Source organism: Rissa tridactyla, chromosome 4 (assembly GCF_028500815.1).
Source record: "Rissa tridactyla isolate bRisTri1 chromosome 4, bRisTri1.patW.cur.20221130, whole genome shotgun sequence".
Classification (NCBI taxonomy): Eukaryota; Metazoa; Chordata; class Aves; order Charadriiformes; family Laridae; genus Rissa; species Rissa tridactyla.
This window is the reverse complement of record NC_071469.1, coordinates 14699477-14724319: the sequence shown is the minus strand read 5'-3', so window position 1 is coordinate 14724319 and position 24843 is coordinate 14699477. Positions and strand designations below refer to the sequence as shown.

Here is a 24843-nt window from a genome sequence, read left to right as displayed (position 1 = left end):
AAACAGCAACAAGATAAAACAACTATCTACCTGCTCATAGCCACAAATTGATATGTGGCTATTAGACATACGTGCATGGACGTAAAGAAAATGTCACAGATGGGAAGATCAGGTTTATAAATCAATTTGTGCTATCACAAAACTGGAAAATCCCTGTCTTTCCACTAACAGCTGAACTGAAAATTTCTCGGTAGGAGAAAGTCCCAGTCCTACTTCCATGAATCTAGAACATGTATATTCTTTCTTACCTCACCGAAGACTATGGAAACTGCCTGTTCACAGCCACCAGAAATACTTTCCAAAGGGATCTTGTTCTGCCTTCAGAGTTCTTCAGAGCAATAGTCAGGCTACCAGAAGACTTCAACCTCAGCATTGCTGTCTTGTTTTACTTACTTGTGGGTTTTGTTTTTTTTTCTTTTAGTTTTCAGTTCTTTCCCTTATTTTATAAACTTCAGTTAATCAGGAACTCTGGTCAGAAATGAAAGGACACTAAATGAATTTTATTTCAGCTAGACATAGCAGACTACTGCATTACTCAGTATAAATGAAGATTTGTAGACAATAGACTGACTAGGGAATGATTTCATCACATGAATGTGATGGTGTCATCAAATGCAGTTCTTGCACAGCTCTAGTTGCACATCTTCATGTGACAAGGTTGTACATGTGGCTGATGGTGCCCCCTGTCTGAAGCCACCTCCTCTTCCCAGTCTTGCTCATGCTTTTCCTGGAACCCAACACAGATTAGGCTTCTGGTCCTGTGGCACGGAATAAGCTGGGAAATGAGCTGTGGGTTGGGGTAGCATATGAATTTTGTGGATTGTAGTGATGGCAGTTTCTCAGGTGTACAGCAGCAATGACACAGTTGAGAAAGAGTCATGTGTGCAACTCTAGTCTGTTCTGCTGATCAGTTAACATTCCGGTAAGAGAACAAAGGCATACTTTCTCCTCCAGCTTCCTGGTAATCTCATAAATATATATCCATTTGATTGGTTTTCATAACTGATAGCACACAAAAAGATATTTTTGAGAAATTCAGAAGAGATGTTTGTTTAACTCTGGGATGACAACAGGGAAAATAAGGACTGTTTGTTCAGAATCTGAAAGAATCAAAAATCTGAATGGAATAATGTGCTCCAAGATACCAGTCTCCAAAAAGCACGGACAAAGCATGGTCGACAAGGCAGTAGTAAGCCATGGCAAGACTACATGAAAGAGGGCATTGGCTTCCAGTTCAGGTTGATGATATGACTGATTGCTACCACAGGAATGAAATTTGTACAAAGAGATGAACACAGAGAAGTCTTCATTGGGAACAAAAACCACACAAATGACAGTTTATGACCTCTACCTTCACCATCTAGATAACATCCAGTATTGTCCCTCTTATTCAAGTCCTTTCATGTTGCGCTTTCTCAGTGTGCCTGTTTCATCTGAATCACAGGCTTTTTGCTTTTTCAGTGCTGCATTTTCATTTTCTGATTCCACAGACAGATCCTCACGGGTTGACTCTTCTGCTCACTGCAGCTGTCAGTGTGGAATCCAGCGTTCTCCGCTATGACAGCAGGATCATCGTCATCGTAACAGCAGCAGCACTCCTCAATGCTTTGGCTGCGATGAAGGCCCCTCTCCTCTTCACTGGACCTCATCCTTTTTCTGCATTAAAGCATTACTGCCCCTTCCCGTGGTGAGCTCAGTTAGCAGGGTTTCATTGCACAGATGGTCCTCATCTTCCATGTCCTCCATTCTTTCTGCCAGCTCTTCTGCAGAGAGCTGGCTAAGGTCAGGGTAATCTACAAGGATTGTGTCCTGTTTGCGCTTGAAGCAATTGGAATTATCATAGACAGGAGGGTTTTCATCCCTCTCTGATTCATTGACACCTGTACGATGAATTTAAGCTTCCCGATAACAGTGCGCTTTCTTCTTTGGATTTTGAGGATGCCAGGGATCTGGGGGCTGTATGCCGAAAGCAACTGCTTTACTAGCATGGCAGAGCTTGATGCGAGGAGCATGGTGTACATGATGCCAGTATAACTAGGTTTATTTTTACAGTGCCCATCAGAGATGTGCTTGTTTCTCAGACAGTAATCTTCCTTTCTCTTTTTCTTCTTCCTTGGTATCTGCCTGGATCTGGAGGATGAGAGCCCCTCTTAGCATTCACGCAAGCAGGCACCGTATAAGAAAAACACCCACACCAGGTTTATTACGGTTGGGTTTATCACTAAGCAATGCAATTATTACATGCTCACGGTCACCCTGCTGTGTAACAGTTCACGTATTTCCCCGTGTGCTGTTTCCCACCCTGGGTGCTTGTCACCAGTCAGAGGACACTGCTGCAAAGACGTGCATGGAAGCTTAGCAAAATAACTGCAGAACCGGAGCCTTTAAGATACAGCTCTCCTAATACTGAAGAAAGAGCTCCTCCTGAAGGCAAAAAATGGGACCTGTGGCTCTTTTAAGTTATTTGAACTTTTCATGTGTTTGCATTGCATGTGAGAAGATAACATTTTTGTCAATTGTACTTGCACTACATTGAGGCCAAAGGCCAGAAAAAGGAACATCCGATCCAAGGAGAGCAGTTACAGAAAACCAAACAAAAGCACAGACGAGCTCTGGTCCCAGATGTGGAGGAACTCCAGCGTGCAGGCAAGGCGGTAGCTTGTGCTGGGGAGTGACAGTAGGGTGGTTTCTTGCTGGTGAATTCACCACGCTCTTTGGCATCACTTAGGGCAAGTAATGGATTTCGGTATTCATTGATAAACTATGATGGTCACTGCTTACGTTGCACTATATTGGGAAAAACTCTGCCCATACCATTTTTTTCTCTCCTAAACAGCTTGATTTATGTTCTTCATGATGACATTTTTACCCATTTATTTCTATTTAGGGCCTAATCTAAAGCCTGTTGGTGTAACTGAAAGTTCCTTTCTAACTTCTGCTGTCTGCATAATGCCACATTTGTGTGTCGCTACAAAAGTCCTAATGTCTTCTGGTCTGTCTTTGTTTAAAAGTGGGCTTATCCAGATCTCAAAAATTGGGCAATATTGGCAGGATTACTTTGGAAAGTGGATTTGGAAGGGAGGCCAAATTTTGCTCTTATGTGTATCCTATGTTCACATTCAAAGGGGGATCTAAAATGTCCATCAATGAAAAAGTTGACCTTTTCTATTAAATGTGCCATTGAATTCTGTGATGTCATTACTATAACTAAACAGGGCATTTAGAAAAACAAATCGTTGCTAATAGTTGCCCGTGTTTTAAGCGATAATACTGGGTAACTGACCCTGCACAAGAATTAGCAAATCACACAGGGAGTTTTCCTAAGAGACAAAGTCTATAGGAAACAAACCTCTTACAGTGGGTTACTGTAAAACCTGTATAAAAAAAAGAGAAATAATGGAATTTTGTTAATTTTGATAATATCTTAAAAGCATAACATTCTTTTCTTGAAACTAACAATTTATTTCAAATAAAAAATCTTGTAGTCGGTGACAGGAAAATAAGGTCATCTGGAGACTATAAACAGAGTATAAAGGGGGCACACATACATGCCCAATATGGCAGGATTTTCAGTATTAGGAGATTGTGTTCAAGGCGTCACAGAAGTCCAGACAGATGACATCTGTAGCTCTTCCCTTGTCCACTAAGGTAGTCAGTCCATCATAGAAAGCCACTAGGTTCGTCAGGCAAGATATGCCCTTGGCGAAGCCAAGCTATTGGGGAACCTTTCCCACACCTTCTTTGTGAGAACAAAATGACAAAGATGAGCTCTTATAAAACTGGAAGAACTTCTGCCTTCTTAATTCCACATGCTGGAATTCCTTCTGCAAGACCTTATCTCAGCTGAAGATCCTTGTCAGATCAAACTTTTACTTATAGTCTAAAAGCTATTGGAGTTAAACAAAACCATCTATGCATAACGAGGCCTAAGACAATCTTCAGGTCTCTGGATTACTTCCAAATTAAAGAATAACACTAAACACCCAGCGTAAGTTTCCAACTGAGGTTTATGTCAGCCCTGATTATTCTGTGGACTTCACCTATGAATCAAAACACAAGCTGGAGGGGAAGCCTGCCATTCTATGACATGCAGCAAAGCATCTCTGAAAATTGAGACTGATTTTACATATCAGTATGTCCTGATCCATACAAAAGCTTGCTTGTCCATTCCCAGGGGTGGCAAATGAACAAACTGAAAGCCCTCTGAAAAGGAAGAGCTCTAGAGAGTACTGGCAAGAGAAGGAACAGTCAGTGAAAGAGGTATTGTCCGGGACCTTAATGATAGGCAAGAGAAGTAAGATACAGTAAATATATGAGCAAAGCTGTTAGACGTTTAGTTTTTCAAAAGCAGGATTATTATCTTAAACAGATGAGATTGTTTTTCCAACAGCTCTTTTAAGTGTTTTCAAAGATGCTTTATGAAACATGAAAGTTTTAGTATAAATCAGGCAGAGTGCCAGATCTAAGTGGTTTCCTGCAAACAAGCCTAAGCAAAAAAATAATTATACTGATGCACAAACATGCTTCTACATCACCTGCCATTAATTATTATTTAACCTTCACTTTTTAAAGAAATACGGGGAGACTCATACATATCATGGGTGAGCTTCAGCTAAGCCACATGGCAGCTCTTAGCTTGTTACAAATGTGAGATAAGAAGAAACTTATACAATTAACTTCCTTTGGTTTTGCTAGAAGCACACGCAGGATAATTTACCTGAGTAATTCAATACTTCCAGCCCTGATTTAAAATGCATGTCACAAGGAAAGGACACTAAGTTTCAGCTGATCGGTCAATTAGCTCACAGTGGGTTTGATTTCCCCTGTTCCTTTGTTACAACTAGCTCTAGGGGAAAAAACCTCAGCTGCAGCAAGAGTTAGCATTTGGCCCACGGGCCAGAGTCAGAATATACCAATACTGACAGGAAACCCTGAGCTAGTTTTGTGTTTATATAATGCTGTTTGGGTGAGAAAGTTAAACTGCTAAGCACTCACTTAAACCAAGCAAGCTGGTAGAAAGTTTAAGCAATAGTGGCCAGTGCTAGAACTAGTTGAAGCTGTTATCATAAAAAAACGTTTCATATATGTTTTCCCTGTTTTGAAAAGCATTTTCTCACTTTGTTGCAGCTACTGGAGAGGAGGAAAGATAAAAGAGAGAAGAGGTTTTGGACTATGTGTTTTGAACACAAGTTTGGCAAACATTGGGTGAAAACAAACAAAAACATAAGAAACTATGTATAAAATTAGATTATTTTGCAAAATACAAACTGGTGAATTTCTCTCTCAGTAACAATATCTAGAGCTTGCGTGTTTTGAGAGCACTGCTGGGACCTGATTTGTAAAGGTTCCTAGCTTACACCTGCACTGAACCCTGTGTCACAGCAGGACCGTTACAACCTCCCTGCCTAAGCAAGTTATGAACACTGATAAGTGCTGTGATGCGAGAAGCTTGTTAACCGCCATGTTGAACCATGGAAGGGCAGTAACACTCATGGGAGTACAAGAATCACAAAAGTGGTTTTGGAAAAGAGCCAAGGTCTAAGCTGAGCGTAAGCTGAGGTTTATGTATTTTGCTAGTTTGAACTACTACTAAAAAACAACCCAAAGGAAGTGGTCAAGCTGAGAAGCCTACTCAGAGTACGGATGCTCTTTTGAGGGAAAACAATTTTCTGCAGTGCTCTCAAGTCCTGACTCTCACCCCAACAGACAACCAATATTCATTACCAGATCAAAGTAAGCCATCACTTGTCTAGCAGCCTCCATCATGTTATCCTCAGGTATGATTGAGATCAGCTCATTTATGGATGAGTTTAAAAGCTCCAGCAGATGGAACATGCAGAACTATCTGTTTCCAACTGGCATGCCCCAAAGGAAAAAAAAAAAAATATAAATCACCTGGAACCAGGGGAAATTATTTTTTATTTTTGAGAGGTTTGGTCATTCAGTACTTCTCTAAGTGTAGTTTTATACTAGTGAAGAATTCCATAGCTGCAGTTAGATGAATGATTTTCTCCTTTTGCTTTTTAGTAACATGCATCTGTGAGAGTTCAGTCCTTCAAAAATAAGTGTGTTTAAAAATTTTGAAAGTCAATGTTATACAAGCAAGAATAGAAGTACAAGAAACCACATAGAGCACTAGAAAACTCTGAGAGTCACAGTTAATTCAGGCAGGAAAATAAATGTGGCAGAAGTTTAAAAGGGAAAATAATGTTAGCACTGAATTCTCAGGCTCCAAAGGCATTTAAATCCCTGTTGTGTAACCAAGTCTATGTAGGTACGCTTTTCTTCCTGCAGAGGTCTCTGAAATCAGTGGGGTTTTAGGCAAGCTCAAAGGTCAGCCAAATAACAAATGGAGGCTCTGAGCAGTAAACTCTTTGGACTTTTCTAATGAGTCACAAAAATCATCAATACTGAGTCATGAAGTCTGCAGCAGGATGGGTCAGTCAGACTAATGTATCTAATTTCAACAGAGATTTTGTGAGAGGGGAGCTAATGTGTCTGTCTCATTTAATAAGTATTTTCACCCCTATCTCTCTTCACACTTTATTGTGGCTACAGCTATTTAATACATACAACGTAAGCACATTCAGTATGCGTGTTTACATAGAGCTACAAGTGCAGATATGTGATGCAACGGTTTCCTGCTGAGTGAGAAGAAAAGAAGAATTATGAAAGCTACTCATCTGATGTGTCTTTCTGTAAGGCCATGTCTTTCCAGTTTCTTTTCTGCCTCCATCAGGGACAGGAGGAATATCTGAGGTCCAAAATAGCTCTTTCCCTGCACTCTTTTTAAATGCTTCAATTGATTCTCATTAATCTCTGCCTTCAGTTTAGGAGCTGAGTAAGCTGCTTCTTTCATCTTAAAATTAAATTTGCTTGATAGATTATTATTATTATTATTAGGTAGGGAAAACCCACCTGTCATTTGATGTGTTGGCTTCTCTTCCTTCAGACGTCATTCGTGGATCATTTGCTGCCCTGATCATTGTCATTGCTTTAAGCAATATTTTAAATCGTTACAGAAAAATCATCATCTGGTGATTTCCAAATTATTTTTCATTTACAAAATTCTTTTAACATCCTGACTTTTGAAACATAAATCTAGAGCTATTTGGAGCGCTTTAAATAAAATACTTAGTGAAGTATAAAATCAATAGATAGCATAAAATACCAACATAACTGACTGCAAAAACCATGTGTAAATTATATGGGAGCCAAACAAGTGCAGAGTGGTAACCTGGCACCAGCTCAAATTTTCAAAATGAAGTTGGAGGGAATAGCAATCTGCAGGCAGTACTCCAATTCCATTTTGCACATTGAAGTGTAAACCCCAGTAACCTGGCATAGGCTGAGGACTTCCTTTTCAGCTTTCTAAATCTATTTCAATGAAACTTATCTTTTTAAAACAAGAAGAAAAAATCTGAAGACACTCTCTCTTCTGCACCTCAGCTAAAAAAAATAGAGGTGTATAAAAAAACAGAGCTAAGGGGTAGATGGGAAGAGAGTGATGCAGTCCTACAGTGACTGCATCATATAGGGGAACCAAATGCCAAAGTACACTTAATTCTGTCAGCTCTCACTCTGCATGAACACTGCTTTGGAGCCAGGAAAAAAATACAACACAGCAGTGGCAATTACTCTTGATACATCTTTGGTAATACCTGAATGCAACTGCAATGCCTGCTCTGACCAGGTCTTACTGAAACATGGCAAAACCTGAATAAACTAGGGCTGCTTTGACTGTTACGAAATTTTTGCATGTGGACATGTTATCACAGAGCCATGCTTAAGCAATATGCCACTTTAAGCACAGGGCAAAGAGAAGCAAAGCTTAAATCTGTGGGTGACATGGAAGGCAAAAGACTTAAAGTGTTCATTGTTGGTTTAGAAGACAGCTCGTGCTTTTGTTATCAATTTATACATAGATTTATACATCAATTCATAGACTGCCTGCTGTGACTCTTATTGAAAAGACAGACAAGGTTTGTCAAAGAGGTCTTGTACCTGTTTGATCTGACTGAAACTTTTACTTTGTTCTACAGCACTATGCGTTCAGTGATCACCAAATGAATATTTACTCTGTGAAATTTATTGCAGTTTGAAACCTCAATCATGAACAGACCAACAGATGTGCATCTCTGTTGACATTTCTAACTGCTAGTGGTTCTTTTCTTTTTATTTGAAATTACTCACACGCTTAAGGCTAAGTGCACATGCATACGTTTGCAGAGTCTGGGCCAGGCCTGATATCTAAATGAGGATCTACTGATAAACAACAGAATCTGTGTCCTCCAAATGGTGGCTATTCACCAACTCCTTAGCTAAGTCTCACATTGTCCTACTTTACCAGTATTATCAGAATGTTTATCTTTAGTGCTAGGTTTGCTGGCTCCTTTCTCCCTCTTCTAAAATCTATAATATGATTAAAGTGAAGCAAGGTTTGTAAGGAGAGGTAATACCTTTTATTAGAGCAACTGATACATATCTCCTTAGACCATCAGGGCTACAACAACACAACCACTATAATTTAATTAGTCATTTTAACAGAATTGGAGTAATGGCAGTGACCTCAGCCAAAGCATTTTGTCTATACTTTTTTCCTACAGAGATCTGGCAATGCCCCATAATCCTGCACTAACATGTCTGTCTTTATTCAATTCCATGTCTCTTGAATAATAAGTCCATCAAAAAAACCTTGCTTTTTTCTTTGCATGCTAAAGTAGGTACTACCGTAAAGCAAACAAATTTTAATCTGCTGTGTAACTGGCAGAAGGTTTCCAACAGACCAAATGATACTGCAGAGATTAGCTGCCAGTTGGTTTGGGGGGTTTTGTTGTTGTTGTTGTTGTGTTTAGTTGTTTGTTTGTGGGTTTTTTTTTAGGGAGGATGGGGGCTTGGGTTTTGGTTTTTGGGGGTTTTTTTTAAGCATGTTTTCACACTGGTTTTCAGTATTCAGAAACATGTCCCTTCCATGACTTCCAAAGCATTTTGCCCTAGAGCTGCAGCCTGTTGCATCTGAAGATGGTCAGATTCTGCAACAACCTAAAAAGTCTTGCTGCACTCTCCTGGGATTGTGCTGAAAGAAGCTGCTTTTACTAATGTGTATACATAGATGTGTAATCAGGAGGTAAAACTTGAAACACCATCTAATATATACGAAGCCAGCAGTTGAGGAAGGGCAGTTCCTGCACTCTCGGATATGATTTAATGAATCTTGCAGGGGCTTTGACAGAAATGTAATTTGCCAAACCCAGCACATTTTTCACTGCCAATTAATTAAACAGCCTTACTGAGAAGAAGTGTCCAGTAAATTAAAGAGCTGCAAGCCTAGAACTTTACATTATCTAATTGTACCACAAACTTAGCTACTGAAATAGATTTGCCCGGTTATCAAAAAGGCTATGTGAAAAGCAGCTTTTGAAAATGTTGTTCCCCACACTGTTCCTTAAAGTTGACTTATATTTCTGTCTCACTGTAGCTCTTCATTCTCCTCTGACCTACACAATTGCCCAGCGACAACAATGAGACATAGTTCCCAGCTCCAGCTATCAATGACACCAAGTTTCAGTGTGCTTTGCACTGCATGTCAAAAGTTGCCTGAATTAGTCTTTAGAAAGTTATCCCCTTCTCTCAAAATTCAGAACAACAGAAATCTTTTTATCCATTCCTGCTTACTGTTTGTAACTTCACAAGCGTGATTTCAAAGCCTGGCTGCAAACGGCCATGGAAGATGAGCCAAAACAATGTTCTCGGAGGGAAAAAAGTGCCATTATGCAAATCAGAAGAGATGACTCTTCAGCCAAAGGGTTGTAAAAGGAACGCATCATTTGAACTCTTTCCATCCAAATCATTTCGCATGCTCTTAGCACACAAGCCAGTGTTCTGTGGTTTTAAGCACATAGAAAGTTTCCAGTCTCTTCCCACCCATGAAGCTTCACAAGTACTATTTTGGGCAAAAACAAGAATGATAATCCACTTCACAAAACACTATTGAGAATGTGTTTGTCAACATGACCCATGAAAAACTTGGAAAGGATTATAACTTTGCGTGTTACCTGTTTTTGTGGGAAAGGAAAAAAAAAGAAATTCTAACAAAGTTCTTCTCTGAGGAGTAAGGGAGGGTACCAGTCTGAGGCAGACCTCTGCACTTCCTAAGATCTTCTGATTTCTGGAAGTCCTGTGAATAAGCTGCTACTTGCAATAATAAAAATCAACATTTCACTACTTCTCAGCAAGCTGAACACTACTCTGCACTTCTTAAAAGAAGCAAGCCACCTGCAGACACCCTTCTATATGTAGACCCATCAATGGGTCTCTCTGTCACACGCCTTTTCTAGGAGACCATTACTAATGCTTCACGTCCCCTAGCATTTTGCATTTGGAATATTCAAATATGAAGACAGCTATATCATTCTTTCAGATCAGGCAAATTTGAGATCTTTTTTATGGTACAAAGTTATTTTCATCATATACCAGGTACTACAAAAATGAAAACATTCATGATTGGGGAGCATTCACATGATGTGACAGTGAAATCCATGGGCCACCAGCCAATTCTTGTGTTCAGATTTTAGAAGTGGTGACTGTACCCCTCTTACCAGCTCATCCAAGCCCTTATAATCAACGCCCTCTCCATAATTCTCACTTCTGTCTCACCCTACAGCTACAAAAACCTTAATGGTTTTAGCAGCTGAGATTTAACGTAACACACATACTTCATCTAAAACAAAGTTACTCCCTGGACTTGACTGAGGTTAATGGTTGAAACTGAAAGTTCAAGGTGTTCGAGCTGAATGAAATAATCAACTCACATTGACCCAAAAGCTGGGAATAAATTGTAGTTGCAGGTTCTGTAATAAACATTTTACTTAATTCCCACCAACCCTTGTTTCTCATATATATATTGTCAGACTACATCCCCATCATGCAGCAAGTATTATTCTGTAGGTGATTATGGTTGTTCTCAAAAATCAGACTGGGTTCACAGTGAGCAACAGATTTTAGGTCACTCATGTTTAAGAAGTCTTCATTAAATACACTTTGTACTTGCTTCCCCCTTCTTCATATTCGTTTTCTGGAGGTAAGTAATTTGAAATAATGTGCTTTAAATGAAGGATTCAAAGCAATTTATAATCTATACCTAGGCAATTTTGCTTAAAGCACAGTGATAAAAGCTGTGTCATTTGTTAAAAAGAAGGTTTTATTAATGAAAGTAAGAACTGTTGTCACCAGTAGTTTAAATAGTGTAAGTAAACATACACTGCACAGTGTTAATATTTAGGCAGCTGCTTGAATGACTATTTGTATAAATCATTATGTTATTGTGGCAGCTGAGGCTTGATCTTGGTCCCAGCTGAGTTGCAGCTTTTTAATGTAATAATGTTTCACATGCACAGTAAAAATTGCAGTACACTGCACTATCTGTTTGCTATTTATTTCTGAACTAACTCTGCAGTTCTTTTATTGCAGCAGGAAGTTTACCTCTGTGAAAGTCACAAAACTGAGCTTCAGCATAGGGCAAAAATTGGAAAGCCATGCCTTCTAGCACCAGTCAACAACACGCCTTGTATGGACGGACCTGAAGCAGAGAAATTGCCAGAGTCTTTAGGCTTTAATGAGGCCGCATGTCAGCATATACATAGGAGACACTTTGTTCAGAGCACTCTGCAGAACAAGGACCTAATGCAGCCTCAGGGAAGGAAAGGGCTGAAAAACCGCTTTATGCAAATGGTGTGCTGAAGATGTACAATTGTTTTCAAATACAGACCCTTTTTCCAGGCAAGTTTGCTTTGTGTTGAAGACAATACCTGTTAGATTTTATGTGTGATTGACAATGAAAATGGTATTTGAAATACCTGATTCTGAATGTAATTTGCAGGATGTACATTACCAGACAATTAAGATCACAATTTTTTTTATTATTTTTTTTCTACCTTAAGTTTCATGAAACGCATGTGTTAATCTATCCCAAATCTGTGCCTTTAACAGTCCTTCCTACATGGGAACACTTGAGGTGAATCAAGTTTTCAAAGCACACTCATGAAGTTTCAGATATTCTTTCATCTAGGACCCTCACCAAATGTCTATGTTGAGAACCAATCTCCCACTACATCACTGTATTTCTGTCCCAAACCTCGGGGCTAGATGTAAGACCAGGTCTGCATGTGCAGCACTGACATCGTTCTTCAGTTTCCAGTCATGCTCACCTCCTCCAGCCTCCTTTTTGTTTCTAGTTTTACAAATTTTAGGTATTTTCTGTATTATCTATTACCTGTATTTTATTTTGTCTCTGCATAAATTCTAGACCAAGAATAACGATCCTTTCTAATGCAGTGAGCTTTCTCCTAAAAACTTTGCATGCTCAAGTGCCACAAGACACAGATGACAAAGCTCTCTTGGGTACAAGGACAGGCAGCTACAGCAATAATGCAAAGGAGGAAAATTCTGATTGCTTTTCCAGGGTCTCTCCACTTCTCTCTGAAGTGGGAGTGGTCGGGCAGCTGAGATCAAAGAATGATCTCAAACCTGCTGGTGTCACAGTGGATTATGAAGTTAAAGTGTACCAAACAACTGGATGAGCAGCTTGAAGCACCAAAATTACCACTTGTGGAACACAGTTTACATAGAACAACATTTATTTACACACAACTCCTCACTCACAAAATAAGGCTATTTCTTCACTGTCTTTCTACTTTAATTGCCTAATTTGTTACTGTTGAGTTCCTGGACCTCTGTAGTTCAATGTGCGAGAAAATAACAGTACCTTATCAAAAGTCAGTAAAGTACTTGCCAGTGAAATAATAACTATTCTAAACTGGCATTTTAACTAATTGATTTTACATTATTGTACATACAGACAACTAGATTCACCAAAAAGAGTAAAAGCTAGGCATTGCAACAACTACTTGCTCATTGTAATTACAGCAAAGATCATCTTGTTTATCAAGGTGAGGAAAAGGTAATGGCTTTTTCAAGCATGCCGTTAAGATAATAGTGTAGATATATATTTAAAGACACGTGACTGGGAAGAACAAGAATTATATTTTAAAAAATTGAGGAAAATACTTTTGCTTAAAATAGCAATTTTCTACATCTACAGAAATAAATGCTCAATTGTTACTTTCCTTCACTGGTAAATGAGGACAGTATTTTCACATTGCAATCCAAAAACTCACTAAAGACAAATGGTTTAAACCCAGTATAGCATCGTTCATGTTAAATTTGCACTAAATATAAAGAAAGTATTCAAGTATCTTAAAGCCCAAGAAAATTGTTAACATACTGTCTTGCCTGGATTGCCTCCTGTGAACTACTGACTTCCTTGCTTGCTTTCTAAATAACCATCTGCATTAACACAGGTGTTGTTCTTACGTTTCTTGCATAGCTACTGAATTGGCAAGATCAAAAAGCATTGGATAAATAAACAATATTCCTAATATCTTTAGTAATTAAGCACTGCAATTACTGTAGGAAGTATACCATCCCCTTTTAGTTCACTTCCCAGACAAACGTTTCATTAGAAATGATAGCTCTTGCTGCTTTCAAGTGGTCTTTTAAACACTTCAATGGTTGTGAAATCTAATTGAAAAATAGAGGGGGTGGGGTTTGTTTGGGTTTTGTGGGGTTTTTTTAATTATTTTTTTTTTAATCTTGAATTACCTAATCTGAATTGTTTGGACACCAAGCTTTATTTGTTTGAATGAAGTTTCTGTCATTAAAAATCAAGTTCAAATTGCACTGATGTTTTAATGCACTAGGTGGCATAATGATATTCACATTAGAGCAAATTAAATGCTTTACCACCACCCAGGTACTTAGTTGGATAAGAGAAGCTGCCCTTTCTGCCAGATGTGAAGTCCTATAGTAATTTCTGTAATGATAGGAATGCTAATATTGTTAACCCTCTTTTTTGTTCTTTGTGAGAGCACTTTGAATTTTAAAAGAAAAAAACATTCTTATTTAAAGAAAACGATATAAAAAAACCTGTGTGGAGTACTGTTCACTTCAAAATACTGGTCATCTGATCCATGCACTTTCCATTGATTCTCTATGGTCAGAATATCTTGTTGCTTCTGAATAGGTGTACCAGAAGGGTGAAAAGAGACTACAAAGAGTGGGGAAACTTTCTTGTTTACTACCCTTCCTCAGCTCTACAAACTAGTAAACCTGGGCTGTTACTAACTGATACATTATTTACAGATGACATAGCATTGTACTGGCCTGTGTTGATTGACCTCCAATAGCATTGGAGGGACATAAATCTCATCGCAGAGAAACTTTCTTTGTTTCTTTTGATACATGAAATATCCCATTCTCCCCCACCAGAAACCCAAGCATGTACTGGACTGATAAAATGTATGGATCCTTGACAACACAATTTTAGGTAAAGAAGTTGACGAAGTGATAACCAAATGCTCCTGTCATAAACCTGTCTGTTCAGTCACGTGAGTAGAATTAATGTCCAGCCCCTCATGTTGCAGACTTAGGTTTTGCCAAGATGTGATTTAAGAATTGAAGGCACAGCTGAAAAAACAAACTACTGAAAGCAGCGGTAGGGATTTCTGTTAAAAATCCTTTAAACCCTACTCCAACCCCAACTGTGACAAAATTTACCCTGAGCGATTTCACTTGTGGCCAAGATTAAAGTAGATCAAAGACATATGAGCTTGAGAATTATCACTTTTTCTAGGACTCCTGTTTCATCAGCTTTGATATGGGCCACGTTTAATGCATGTTGACACTGCCAGGAATTGGACCAGGTGAGTTGAATCAATCTTTTCCATTTTTAACTCTATTAATTCCACTGTTATAGTGGACATAATGAAAGATCCTTTTAGACTGATTCTGGTGTCAGTCTGAAGCAGCATTATGTCAAAAAAAATTTAAGTCATCTTCATTTACTGTAAGCTCAGAGACTTGCTTTTTGCTGCAGATGTTCTGTCATGGTTTGCTTGAATTCTGGACAGTAAATTACAAGATACGCCAATGTAAAGTGGCAGTGAAATCATTTATCATTAACTTGAAGAGGCCATTATTCAGCTGTGGAAGATGACTGTTTTATGAAATACAAAGGATGAGATCATGATTTAGCGACCAGAAGTGTTCATTTTCCAAAACACAGCAGCATGTAGTAAGAGTGAGAAAGGAATGGACCCTAAGCAGTTGATATAATTTTATCTGGATAATGTTTTGATATTTGCCATCTCAGTTAAAATTGGCTTTTATGAAACTTCTTGCTGATTATCAGACACATTTTTCTATTGGCTAGCTGTTATATCTGTCCCAGTTCTTTCTGTGCAATTACAACTCTTATAAGTTATTGCAGTACCACAAATAGGTGCCCTACCTGAGCGTCAGAAAAAGATTTAGAGAGATATAAAGCTTTCTGTGTTTTAAGGGTTATTTGAAATATTGGAGTTTCTAAATAAACACTTCAGAGAGGCCAGAGATTATAATTTCCCTATTTTTTTGACGTAGTCACTAACATGTTTACCTGTTTTATTAAAATTATCCCAACTTAAGAAGCTTATTTATGCAAGCAACTGGATAGGATAATGTTATTGCTGGAACTAATTTTGTAAAAACTGAAGATGTGTTCAGCACAGAAAAACTGAGCATAGTATGGAGCACAGCATCAAACATCACGAAGTTATCAATTCCTAGAAGAGATTAAAGTAGGACTTCTCTGTTTTATGACACAGTCAATAATGCTGAAGTGCCTACCTTTTCCAGCTGGTGCATGCCTTCCTCTACACAGCAAATGGATGCCAAAGTTCGCAGCGTCTGAGGATAAAGGCACCTGAAACAATCCTGGCGACAAATCTTAAAGAGAACAACTACACCTCCTTCCTGCAGGGGAAAAGGAAAAATCAGAAAAGTAGAACCGAATGTTTCCCTAGTATTCCCATTGTGATGGGGGGGCAAATTCCTTTAGTAATTTATCTGAATTAGCTATCATCACAACACCAACAAAGATGTTAAGCTCACACAGAGAACTCAAGTTGATTAATGCTTATACACTAAGTGATGAAAAAGTAATATAGCCTCAGTGGGAGGTGTGCTTAAGTGATTGACTTTTACCAATTACAAGCACAATTTAAATTAAACTTGACATTCGTGTGAAAATTACGAAGAATTATCAATAGGCGGCAATTGGAGTGACATTTAAGTGATAGTTTAAACCAGATTTTTGTTAGCATATATTTCCCATTCGTCTACATTTCTGAGCTCCATAAAATATTTACTTAATGCTAAAATATGAAAGAGAAGGTCATATGCTTGAAAATTGACTGAAAATAATGTGGAAATAGGTGTCAAGTTCTATACAGTTACAATCCATATCTTCATCCTCTAATACATAAAATTTGCATTACTACATTCTTTAAGTATGGCAATAATGACAATGATTTGAGTATATATACATCCTTACAGTAGCTATCCTTAGTCATTTCCAACACAGCTTGTAAACATACATGTTAGCAAAGTTCACATAATAAATGGAAAGATATAAATAGACATAATATATACACTTCACGTGGTGGTGGTGTGTTTTTGTATTCATCTTCATTTCAAAATGTTATGCCATGAGGTAGACTACAGATGCCTTATATTATGTAAGAGCAGACATACAATGAAGAGGAAAGCATGTAAAATATTAATGACAGATGAAAGATCTCAGACTAAAGTAGTCAGATTACAGTAGTAAATTAAAAATATTTGGAATCATGAACTAAGTGTAATATATACACCTTTCTTTTTAAGCCAGTTTCAGTAGCCTTTATATAAAAACTTCTTTCAGATTCACAGCAATAATCTTTTTCTTCTCAACCATTTGTGTTATTTGATAGCTCAACAGGTTGTACTGACATAAAACCTCCGGACTTCACTCATTTTCAGAATTCTACGTTTTTGTCCTAGTTCTGCTAAATAGAATAGAAAGTAATAGAACAAGCAAAGCTAGCTGTTCAGTCTAACAAAAATATATACTGATTTATGAGAAAATTAGAATTAGGCAAAAATAACACCTCGATATATTTTCAAGATATAAGTTTTAAATTACGTCTTTTGTAAATGTATATGCAATTTCTGTGAGATCAGTGAAAACAGGAGGATTACTGAGGTTTGCTAAGAATAAAATATATTTCTGGAATTGTAAGAAGTGTGCACGTGTCTGTATGAGTTATTTTATATCTAGTACTGCTATATATAGCCTATTTGACAATTGTCCTACTGCAAAAGAACATCCTGAGCCTTTAAAATAAAAAAGAGGCAGTACACTAACAAAAAAAAAGTTTCAGTCATATTTTTCTTTCCACAAAAGGATTTTGATATTTCACCCAAGAAATAATTAAATTATCTATGAAAAATATAGAAAAAAAAACTATTACAGTGTTGTCCCCAAACCTAAGGTAAATGGGATTTAAAAAAAAAATAAATTATTATCAGTTTTAAAGTCCCCACAGTTCAGTGAAATCAGAGATCATCTGATTCTCTGCTTTGGCCATAATAAGCAGAAGTTTGTGGACAACACTACTAAGGCTCAAGTGATGTTGGCACATTTGCTTCAAGCTTTCTGTGTGACAAATTGGTGCCTGCTTTTGCCTCTGATGGACAGGAAGTGATTTATCACTGCATTTGTCAGGAGGAGATCTACACTGTTTATTTTGTGCCCTGTGTGCCATTACCAAGCTGTAAAATATTGATCACAAGCAATGAACCTGGAGAGCTGCAAGTGAAATATGGCATAGGTAGGAAGTACTGAGCCTGATTCTATGGCTTGTCAAAAACACTCCCTGCACTAGGATCTCAGCATTCCTCAAGATTTATTCTCCTTTTTCAAGATTTGTCCCCTGTATCTTTTGCAGTGATGACAAAAGTATCCCATCTGACAGAGGTGCACCTAAATTGGTCAAATGGGTAACCAGTACCATTCAAAGAAACATAAGAACACTGAGCTTTGCTTGCTTTGGAGGTTAACTTGCACCTTTCCTAAAGATCACAATATGTCTAAGCATGATTTTATTTATCCTTTGCAGACTTTTTGGCATTTCCAGTTTTTGACCAAATAGCACATGAAATGCTGCTCTTGCTGTAATTTAAGTTTCATCTGGGACAAGCTACACTCACTCTGTGAATCAGTATCTGAAAGAGAGGAGAACTTCCTTTACCGCTTGATGACCTACTTCTCTCCTATATTGGATTAACAGGAATTCAATTTCGTGGAGACATCCCTGAGATGCTGTTCAAAAGGGCTAACAGTAGATAACAAAATCACCTGAAATACAATCACAAAGAGTATGTGAAGGAGGTCATGAGTATAAAAAGCCCCACTGTGCATAGTGAGTTGAGTGAATAAAGAGGGGAGAGAAAAAGCATCCAACTCTAAGGTGTAATATTTTGCAGTTTCAGCCTGAAATGACTCAAAATGCAGTGAATTCTCACCAAGCCTTTATTCATGATGGAGGACAACATTTATAATTAGGTTGAAAGATGATCTCCAAAGAAATCTTCAAAGTAAATACTTACTAGAAAAGGAACTGACATACAAAGAAGGTAAGGCCAAGATCTATTAGAAGCTTCTCGGAGCAAGTAATCTGCTGTACATCCATATGGAACTCAAATAGTCAAGCATTCTCCAAAGAAGGGTATGATAAGCAGGTATGGCTATCCTCATTATCTTCATTTTTGCATCTCTCTATTATTAGTAGCATCCAGTTCAATACAGTTGCTATTAGACTCTAATTATCATCAGTGAAATGGATTTATTTACCAAGACTTACTTTATCACTCTATGTCACAGCATTTGTTTATTATAACTCTAGAACTGATTTTTACTAATTCTTCTGGTTGATATGAAGCCAAATCAATTTAGAACCAGTATACTTCAAGTGATGCTAATTTTTGACAGTTGCTCAAGTCCACCCAAAATTTATAATTTCTGGGTTTTAGTTTCACCTTATGCTCTCAGAACAGGAAGGTAGAGTTTTAACAACTAAGACTAATTTATAATTTTTGATATGAAAGATCCCAAGGTCATAACCTAATAGATATAATGTAATAAAAAAGACTTTTGAGAATACATCCCTGCAATGCAACCCCAGAAAATGATACAGCAAGTTAGTCACATTGTTTGATGCTTATGTGTCATAAGAATTGACAGAGGAGTATTTTAGTAACATTTGGTTTCACAGGTAGGAAACTGATCTGCAGACAGAAACTTGACTAAAATTTTTTCCTGGTAGTTGTCACAAATGCTCTGTTTGGGTCTTCCTTTCCTCATTTTCTTTTTGCTTTTAAAATTATCTAAACTGGTGAAGTTTCCATTACGCTGACACCAACGTAGTTACTTGTAGATGAACACTACGTATTACAGTTCGAAACTCCCTGCTTAATGTTGGTTATTCTATTAGCTCAGAATGCGAGGATTTATTATTATTATTATTTAGGTTTTCTCCCTTGTTTCTTATCTTGCCCTTGCTACTACTCATTTGTGTTAGAGATCTGAGTCTTTATACTTCTGACAGCTAGTGAGAATGACTAACTGGCTGCCAGGATGAGTCAGCAACAGTCAGCAACATGACTCTTGCACAGCAGATTACAAAGTTACACGCTTAAAAAAAAAAAAAAGAAAAAAAAAGTCAAAGAATGCCTCCAGGTGGAATAAAATTATAGGTGACACTTCAGCATGAGGGGTTAGCGTTTCAAAGCCTTTTTAAATTTTGTTAAAATATTGGCAGGGGAGGAGAGGGAGGAAGAGAAAAGACTGAAACTCTTACCAAAACGTAAAGTGAGAAGCCAGTTCCTATAATATTGCAGCTCTACAATATTATCAAAGTTCTTTGTTTGCATGTTTGAGATCTCAGTGTGCTTTAGAGTTGTAATTTATAGCTTGGGACAGGAAAAAAGCTAAAAACAGCGTTCCACAAGATCACACATTGTCATGGAGAGTAAGACTTCAAGGTTACATGAAAAAATTTGTTGAGTTTTGCTTTCACTGTAAACAAATATTCCACTTCTCTGGCTAGTTTTTACCAAAGATAATATGACAATTCTCAAGGGAACTTCTGTATCTGTGTGAGGCTTTGAGATCTTTGCAAAAATTGAGTCCATTCTTACCCTCTTCATGAGTGTGTGCAGTTCCAGAATTTTTACACCACACCACCCCACCCCCCGCCCCCAGCCATACTCCCCCCTCCACAGTCACCCTGCCCTTTCATTGTCACAGCTGGCTACTCAAGTGACTGAATTCAAAATTCTGGTTTTTCAGATTCAAACTGTTTGAAACCAAAATCTGGTTATGATTCCTCCGCCACCTTGCAGACACACAGGACAGGTGATACATCACTGCTGTAACCAAACACCACTTACAGGTCTTTTCATAAATGGACGCATTTCCTCACTTGTAAACCTGTGACACACCTAGCTTTTAGCAATAAATTAATTTAGTGATTTAGGGAAGGTTAAACTTCACTTATGCTAAATCAAACTGTCATGGAATTCACACAATGATAAAAAGCACAAGACCAATTTTCCTCAATTTTTTAGTTCTGCACTTCCCTCAATGCTCAGTATTTTAGCATTGTTTTTCAGATACCACTGAGTGGAGCTCAAATACCAATTTAGAAAAAATTAAACCTCTCAAGCTGTTGCCAGGATCCACTACACATTTCTGAGTCTACCTCATTCCCAGCCTTCAGAATACAGCAGTACCTCTTATGGTGCAAACACCCATCTAACGGCAGATCAGAAGTAAAATTACTTAAATGCTACTGTTAAACCTCATCTCTGAGCAGGACAAGGGATTGGCACACTACTCCATAAGCAGAAGCTTAGGAAAGGAGGTTTTCTTCTTTCTATGTGCACTGTGATTGTGATTATTTTATTCTCAACGTCACACAATGCCCTGCCTTTCTCACTTTTTCAAGATCCAAGTGTCTGTCAAAGGTGCAAACTCTGAAAGGATTGCCAGTATCATTGATCTTGGCAGAATGATTCGTTTATACCAAAAGTTAGCAACAGCTACTCAGTAAACAGAACACAGACTGCCAGAAGTAACTGTGATGACGTTCCTCTGTAAAAGGAAAATAATGGATGCAAAGTATTTCTAAAATTACATCTTTAATAATATCTCTAATCTCCTCTGTATACATAGCTGAAGAGATCTTGCCGTTTCTCTGCAGTCAGCCATATGCATGGCCGATTCTAATTACGTGGTTGGTACTCAAGAAGTACTGTCAGGAGAGACACTAAAAAGGTGCCCAGGATGATGAAGGGAATGGCGGCACAAAGACAACTGCAGTTGAATCAATGCTCAGAAGCCTGCAGGAGCTTACCATCCTACTGCAGTTGCTTGCACAGGTATTGAGCTTTATTAAATTAAAGATCTGAGGGGTTGCAGCCTTATTTTTTTTTAATCTGGTGGGATAATTGTGGTAATAAACTCTGCAGAGTAAGGCTTGCAAAAGCAGCAAAATAAGAAAAAAAATACTTTCTCAGAGTAAATACAGAAATTCCTGAAATACAGAGTTTCATCTTGTATTATACATTTCAAAACTTGCAACTACTACTGTGTTAAGTAAAATAACTCACTTGTATTACTAGTTTACTTCAGATTAATCCATATATCCCCTTACCTTAGCTATGATACGGCACAGATGAGCACCTTCCTGGGTAAGGCTGAATAAACTACTAATCGCTGACTCAGTGACGTACACACTATCCGACAATTCTATTTGTCTCAGCAGGTTCTGTGTGACGTAAGATAATAAACATCATTTACTTCCAATGAAAAACATTAGTATTATATTTCAAGATAAGATGTCGTGGAAAGTCTAGTACGTTTAATCCATATCATCTTGCAGAAAAAAATATGGTCAGGAGTCAGACTGATAACACTAACATATTTATCATTGTATTTGAATAGACATAACCAAGAATGGTAATATTTCAAAATAAATATGAGTAGAGTAAGAGAACAGCTTTGTATGTGAGAAGGTTCAATAAAGAACTCTTCCACTATTTCATGGAAGATTAGAAAAGAAAGCTTTTGAGTATGTAATTTAAGCTGAGAGTTATGGCCTTTCACACAGACACTGTGTGTTCCAGAGTAGCAAACTACCCCCAGGCAATCCAGTTGTATGGCAGAAGTGGGCACACGGCCTGACTGAATGTCTCAAAAAACTGTTCTTACGTGTGTTTTTATTAATGACATCTCATCCGAGTCTTCAGTCACACAGATACACACAAGATGATGCAGACTAATTAATTCAGCTGCCTTAAAAGAAAAAGGGGCTAGGATTTCAGGTGTATCAAGAGGTGTCAACGTGCCCAAAGATAGAAATATTAGCAATGAAGAACTGCTCTTCACGTTAAAAAGAATAAGCATCAGAAGAACCAGAACCTACTCACTGAATTGGCAATATGCAAAATTGTTTACACAGTACAACTCTTATGTGGCATTTCGTGTAGTTCTCATAAATCGTAACCAAAATGCGCAGGAGCAAGTAGCTTGTTAGTTTGACTGTAATTCTGCAAATGTAGTCTGGAGATTCTCAACTCCTAGTAATAATCTTTTAAAACTATAAGGGATGTTTCTGAAAGAGCCACAACTTTTTTTGCTATCTTAATGCATCAATATATGTTAGAATTTCACCAATACCATGCATTAATTTTGTTTTAGCACCATAGTAAATACTATTTAACTATTTCCTGTTCACTAAGCCTCTCATTTTGTCTTTTTCTGCAGGGACAACACAAAATTTCAGCATAACATCAGCTCTAGAATACAGACAAATTAGTTGAGCATAATTACATTTGGGGTTTTTTATTTGAGAAAGATTAGAGGGTGCAAAGGGATTTCTAATGAGATCTCAATAAAGAAACTAGTGTAAATCAAGAGAGATTGGTTAGATTTGCAAGTTGCTACTATTTCAACAATGGTCTAATAGAAAAAGTGTAATGCATTTATACTCTCAGCCTAATTTCTCAGTATATTTGTGTACATTTAATCACCACTGGAAACTATACATCATGCCTGCAATGTTTCTAGAAGGTCGCACATACACATATAACCTGTACGCAACACTTTATTTCATCACTACTTCCTAGAGTCTAAGACATGCACTAGTTAAAACGTGTGCTATAATAATATACCTGCTATATTTACATCTTTTTAAAAGTTTAGCTTTTAATGAGAATCACTGACAGCAGGAAAGACTTTTTCCAAGGTTTCTAAAAGAAAAGCAGTGCCTGTATGAAAGGAAGAGAAAACGTGTCTGAAGGTCTTATTAACAAGACATTGTCCAAAAATTAGGTGCCTTGCAATGAAGGAGGCACATCAGGAAAAGTAAGTAACATAGCGAGCCACAAGATTGTTTCATTAGAGATTTGAGGTTAGTGGAGAATTTGAGAATACAAACACTTAAATATTTTTGCAAAATTTTTGAATTACAGATCGTAAGTTTGCTGAAAATTGAGAGTTGTAATTCTAATCCTCCTTTTAATGGATTCTCTCCCTCAAGATTCAATAATTTTGAAAGACATTATTTTTTTCTTAAACTATAAACTAACCTGTGCCTCGTGTGTTAAAACCAGCTCTATCAACTGGCCAAAATACTGAGCAATGGTAGTGAGTGTTTCATTAATACAAGATTTCATGGACTTCAGTATCTGTTCATCTTCGGTTTGTATGCACCTGGAAAGACAGAGAAAGGAAAGAGATGAAGGAGAAAAGATGCAACAGACAACTATTGTTTTATTAAGCTGGTTGTCACAGGTAAGCTCTGTGTTAATAGCGGGGATATAACGTAAATTCAACTGTTCACATGAGGACGCTGACTTTGTGCCATTAGCATCATACTAGACTTCAATCGAAGCTTTGTCTACACATAGTAATACCATCAAATGACAACAGCAGACATTAATGAATCATTTTGGGTTCACAATTTGCTTCACAGACTGCAAGACAAATTTTGCTGCAAAGTCTGTGTGTTTATACCAGTGTAACTCTGCTATTTTCCACTTATGCTAATAGCTACAGTCACTAAGATGCCTGCATTTCAACTGCAGCTGCGTATATCCATCCATATTTCATGGCCAAAGAAGTGCATTCAGTAATTTTCATTTCATTACCTTCTTTGCCGTAGTTTAACAATAGCAGGATAAGGACCCAAAATGAACGTGTGTTCAGATGAGTAAAGTTCATTTAAATTTAAACAGCATACTCAAAAGTATTTGGCCTTGTATGCAAAAAGATTGCATACAGTAGCAGAGTTAGTATAACTATTCTATAACCAGTGATATTTGGCTGTAACTAAAGAAATGAGATAAAGATGGAAAAATGTCTACAATTCAAATTAAACATCTAATACTTCCTCACAGAAATGCATTCATTTGAATTGCCAAAACATATTCCACCCAGGCAGGTCACTCTAATGGGAGATAGAGTTTGGTTGATCAGTGTCTCCACCTACACAGCAGGCCCCCTTTTCAGCTTTACCTGTCTTTCAGCCACGTATATCAACTTTTTGTCAAACAGACAAGGAGGGAGAGGGCTGATTTAGGGCAGACACTATGAGATCAGAACTCTCATTAAATCAGCGTGTCTCACAGTAGAATATAAAAGTAAAGTCTAAGCTGTGTGGGTTTGGCAAAAAGCAATAGTGCTCAAAAAATGTTCTTTCCTGATAATTAGATGGTGTCTTTTTCCCCAATGATCCCCTGAGCAGATTGTTGCACAGTGTTTAAAGTAAATTGAAAAAGACCAATTGAACTGTGTTGGAGGAAACAGGATAACTTATGTTAGGCAGGGGAAATACCATAAGAAGAATTATAAAAACATTCTTA

The 24843-nt window shown here is 37.6% G+C and overlaps 2 protein-coding genes across 4 annotated transcripts in view; both read right to left on the bottom strand.

Moving 5' to 3' along the window:
• INSC (INSC spindle orientation adaptor protein) overlaps positions 1-24843 on the bottom strand; it is a 142996-nt gene that overhangs the window by 41406 nt on the left and 76747 nt on the right. For all 3 annotated transcript variants that reach the window (XM_054201254.1, XM_054201255.1, XM_054201256.1), the window contains 3 exons: positions 23569-23692; positions 21633-21746; positions 15724-15849 (listed from right to left, as the gene is read on the bottom strand). In XM_054201254.1, the coding sequence (XP_054057229.1) occupies positions 15724-15849; positions 21633-21746; positions 23569-23692 (364 nt within the window). The remainder of the gene's footprint in view (positions 1-15723; positions 15850-21632; positions 21747-23568; positions 23693-24843) is intronic.
• Positions 1387-11536, bottom strand: LOC128909110 (protein RIC-3-like). Its single transcript, XM_054200355.1, is given in 4 exon segments — positions 1387-1517; positions 1520-1650; positions 1694-1880; positions 11482-11536. Coding segments are annotated over 4 exon segments (504 nt in total).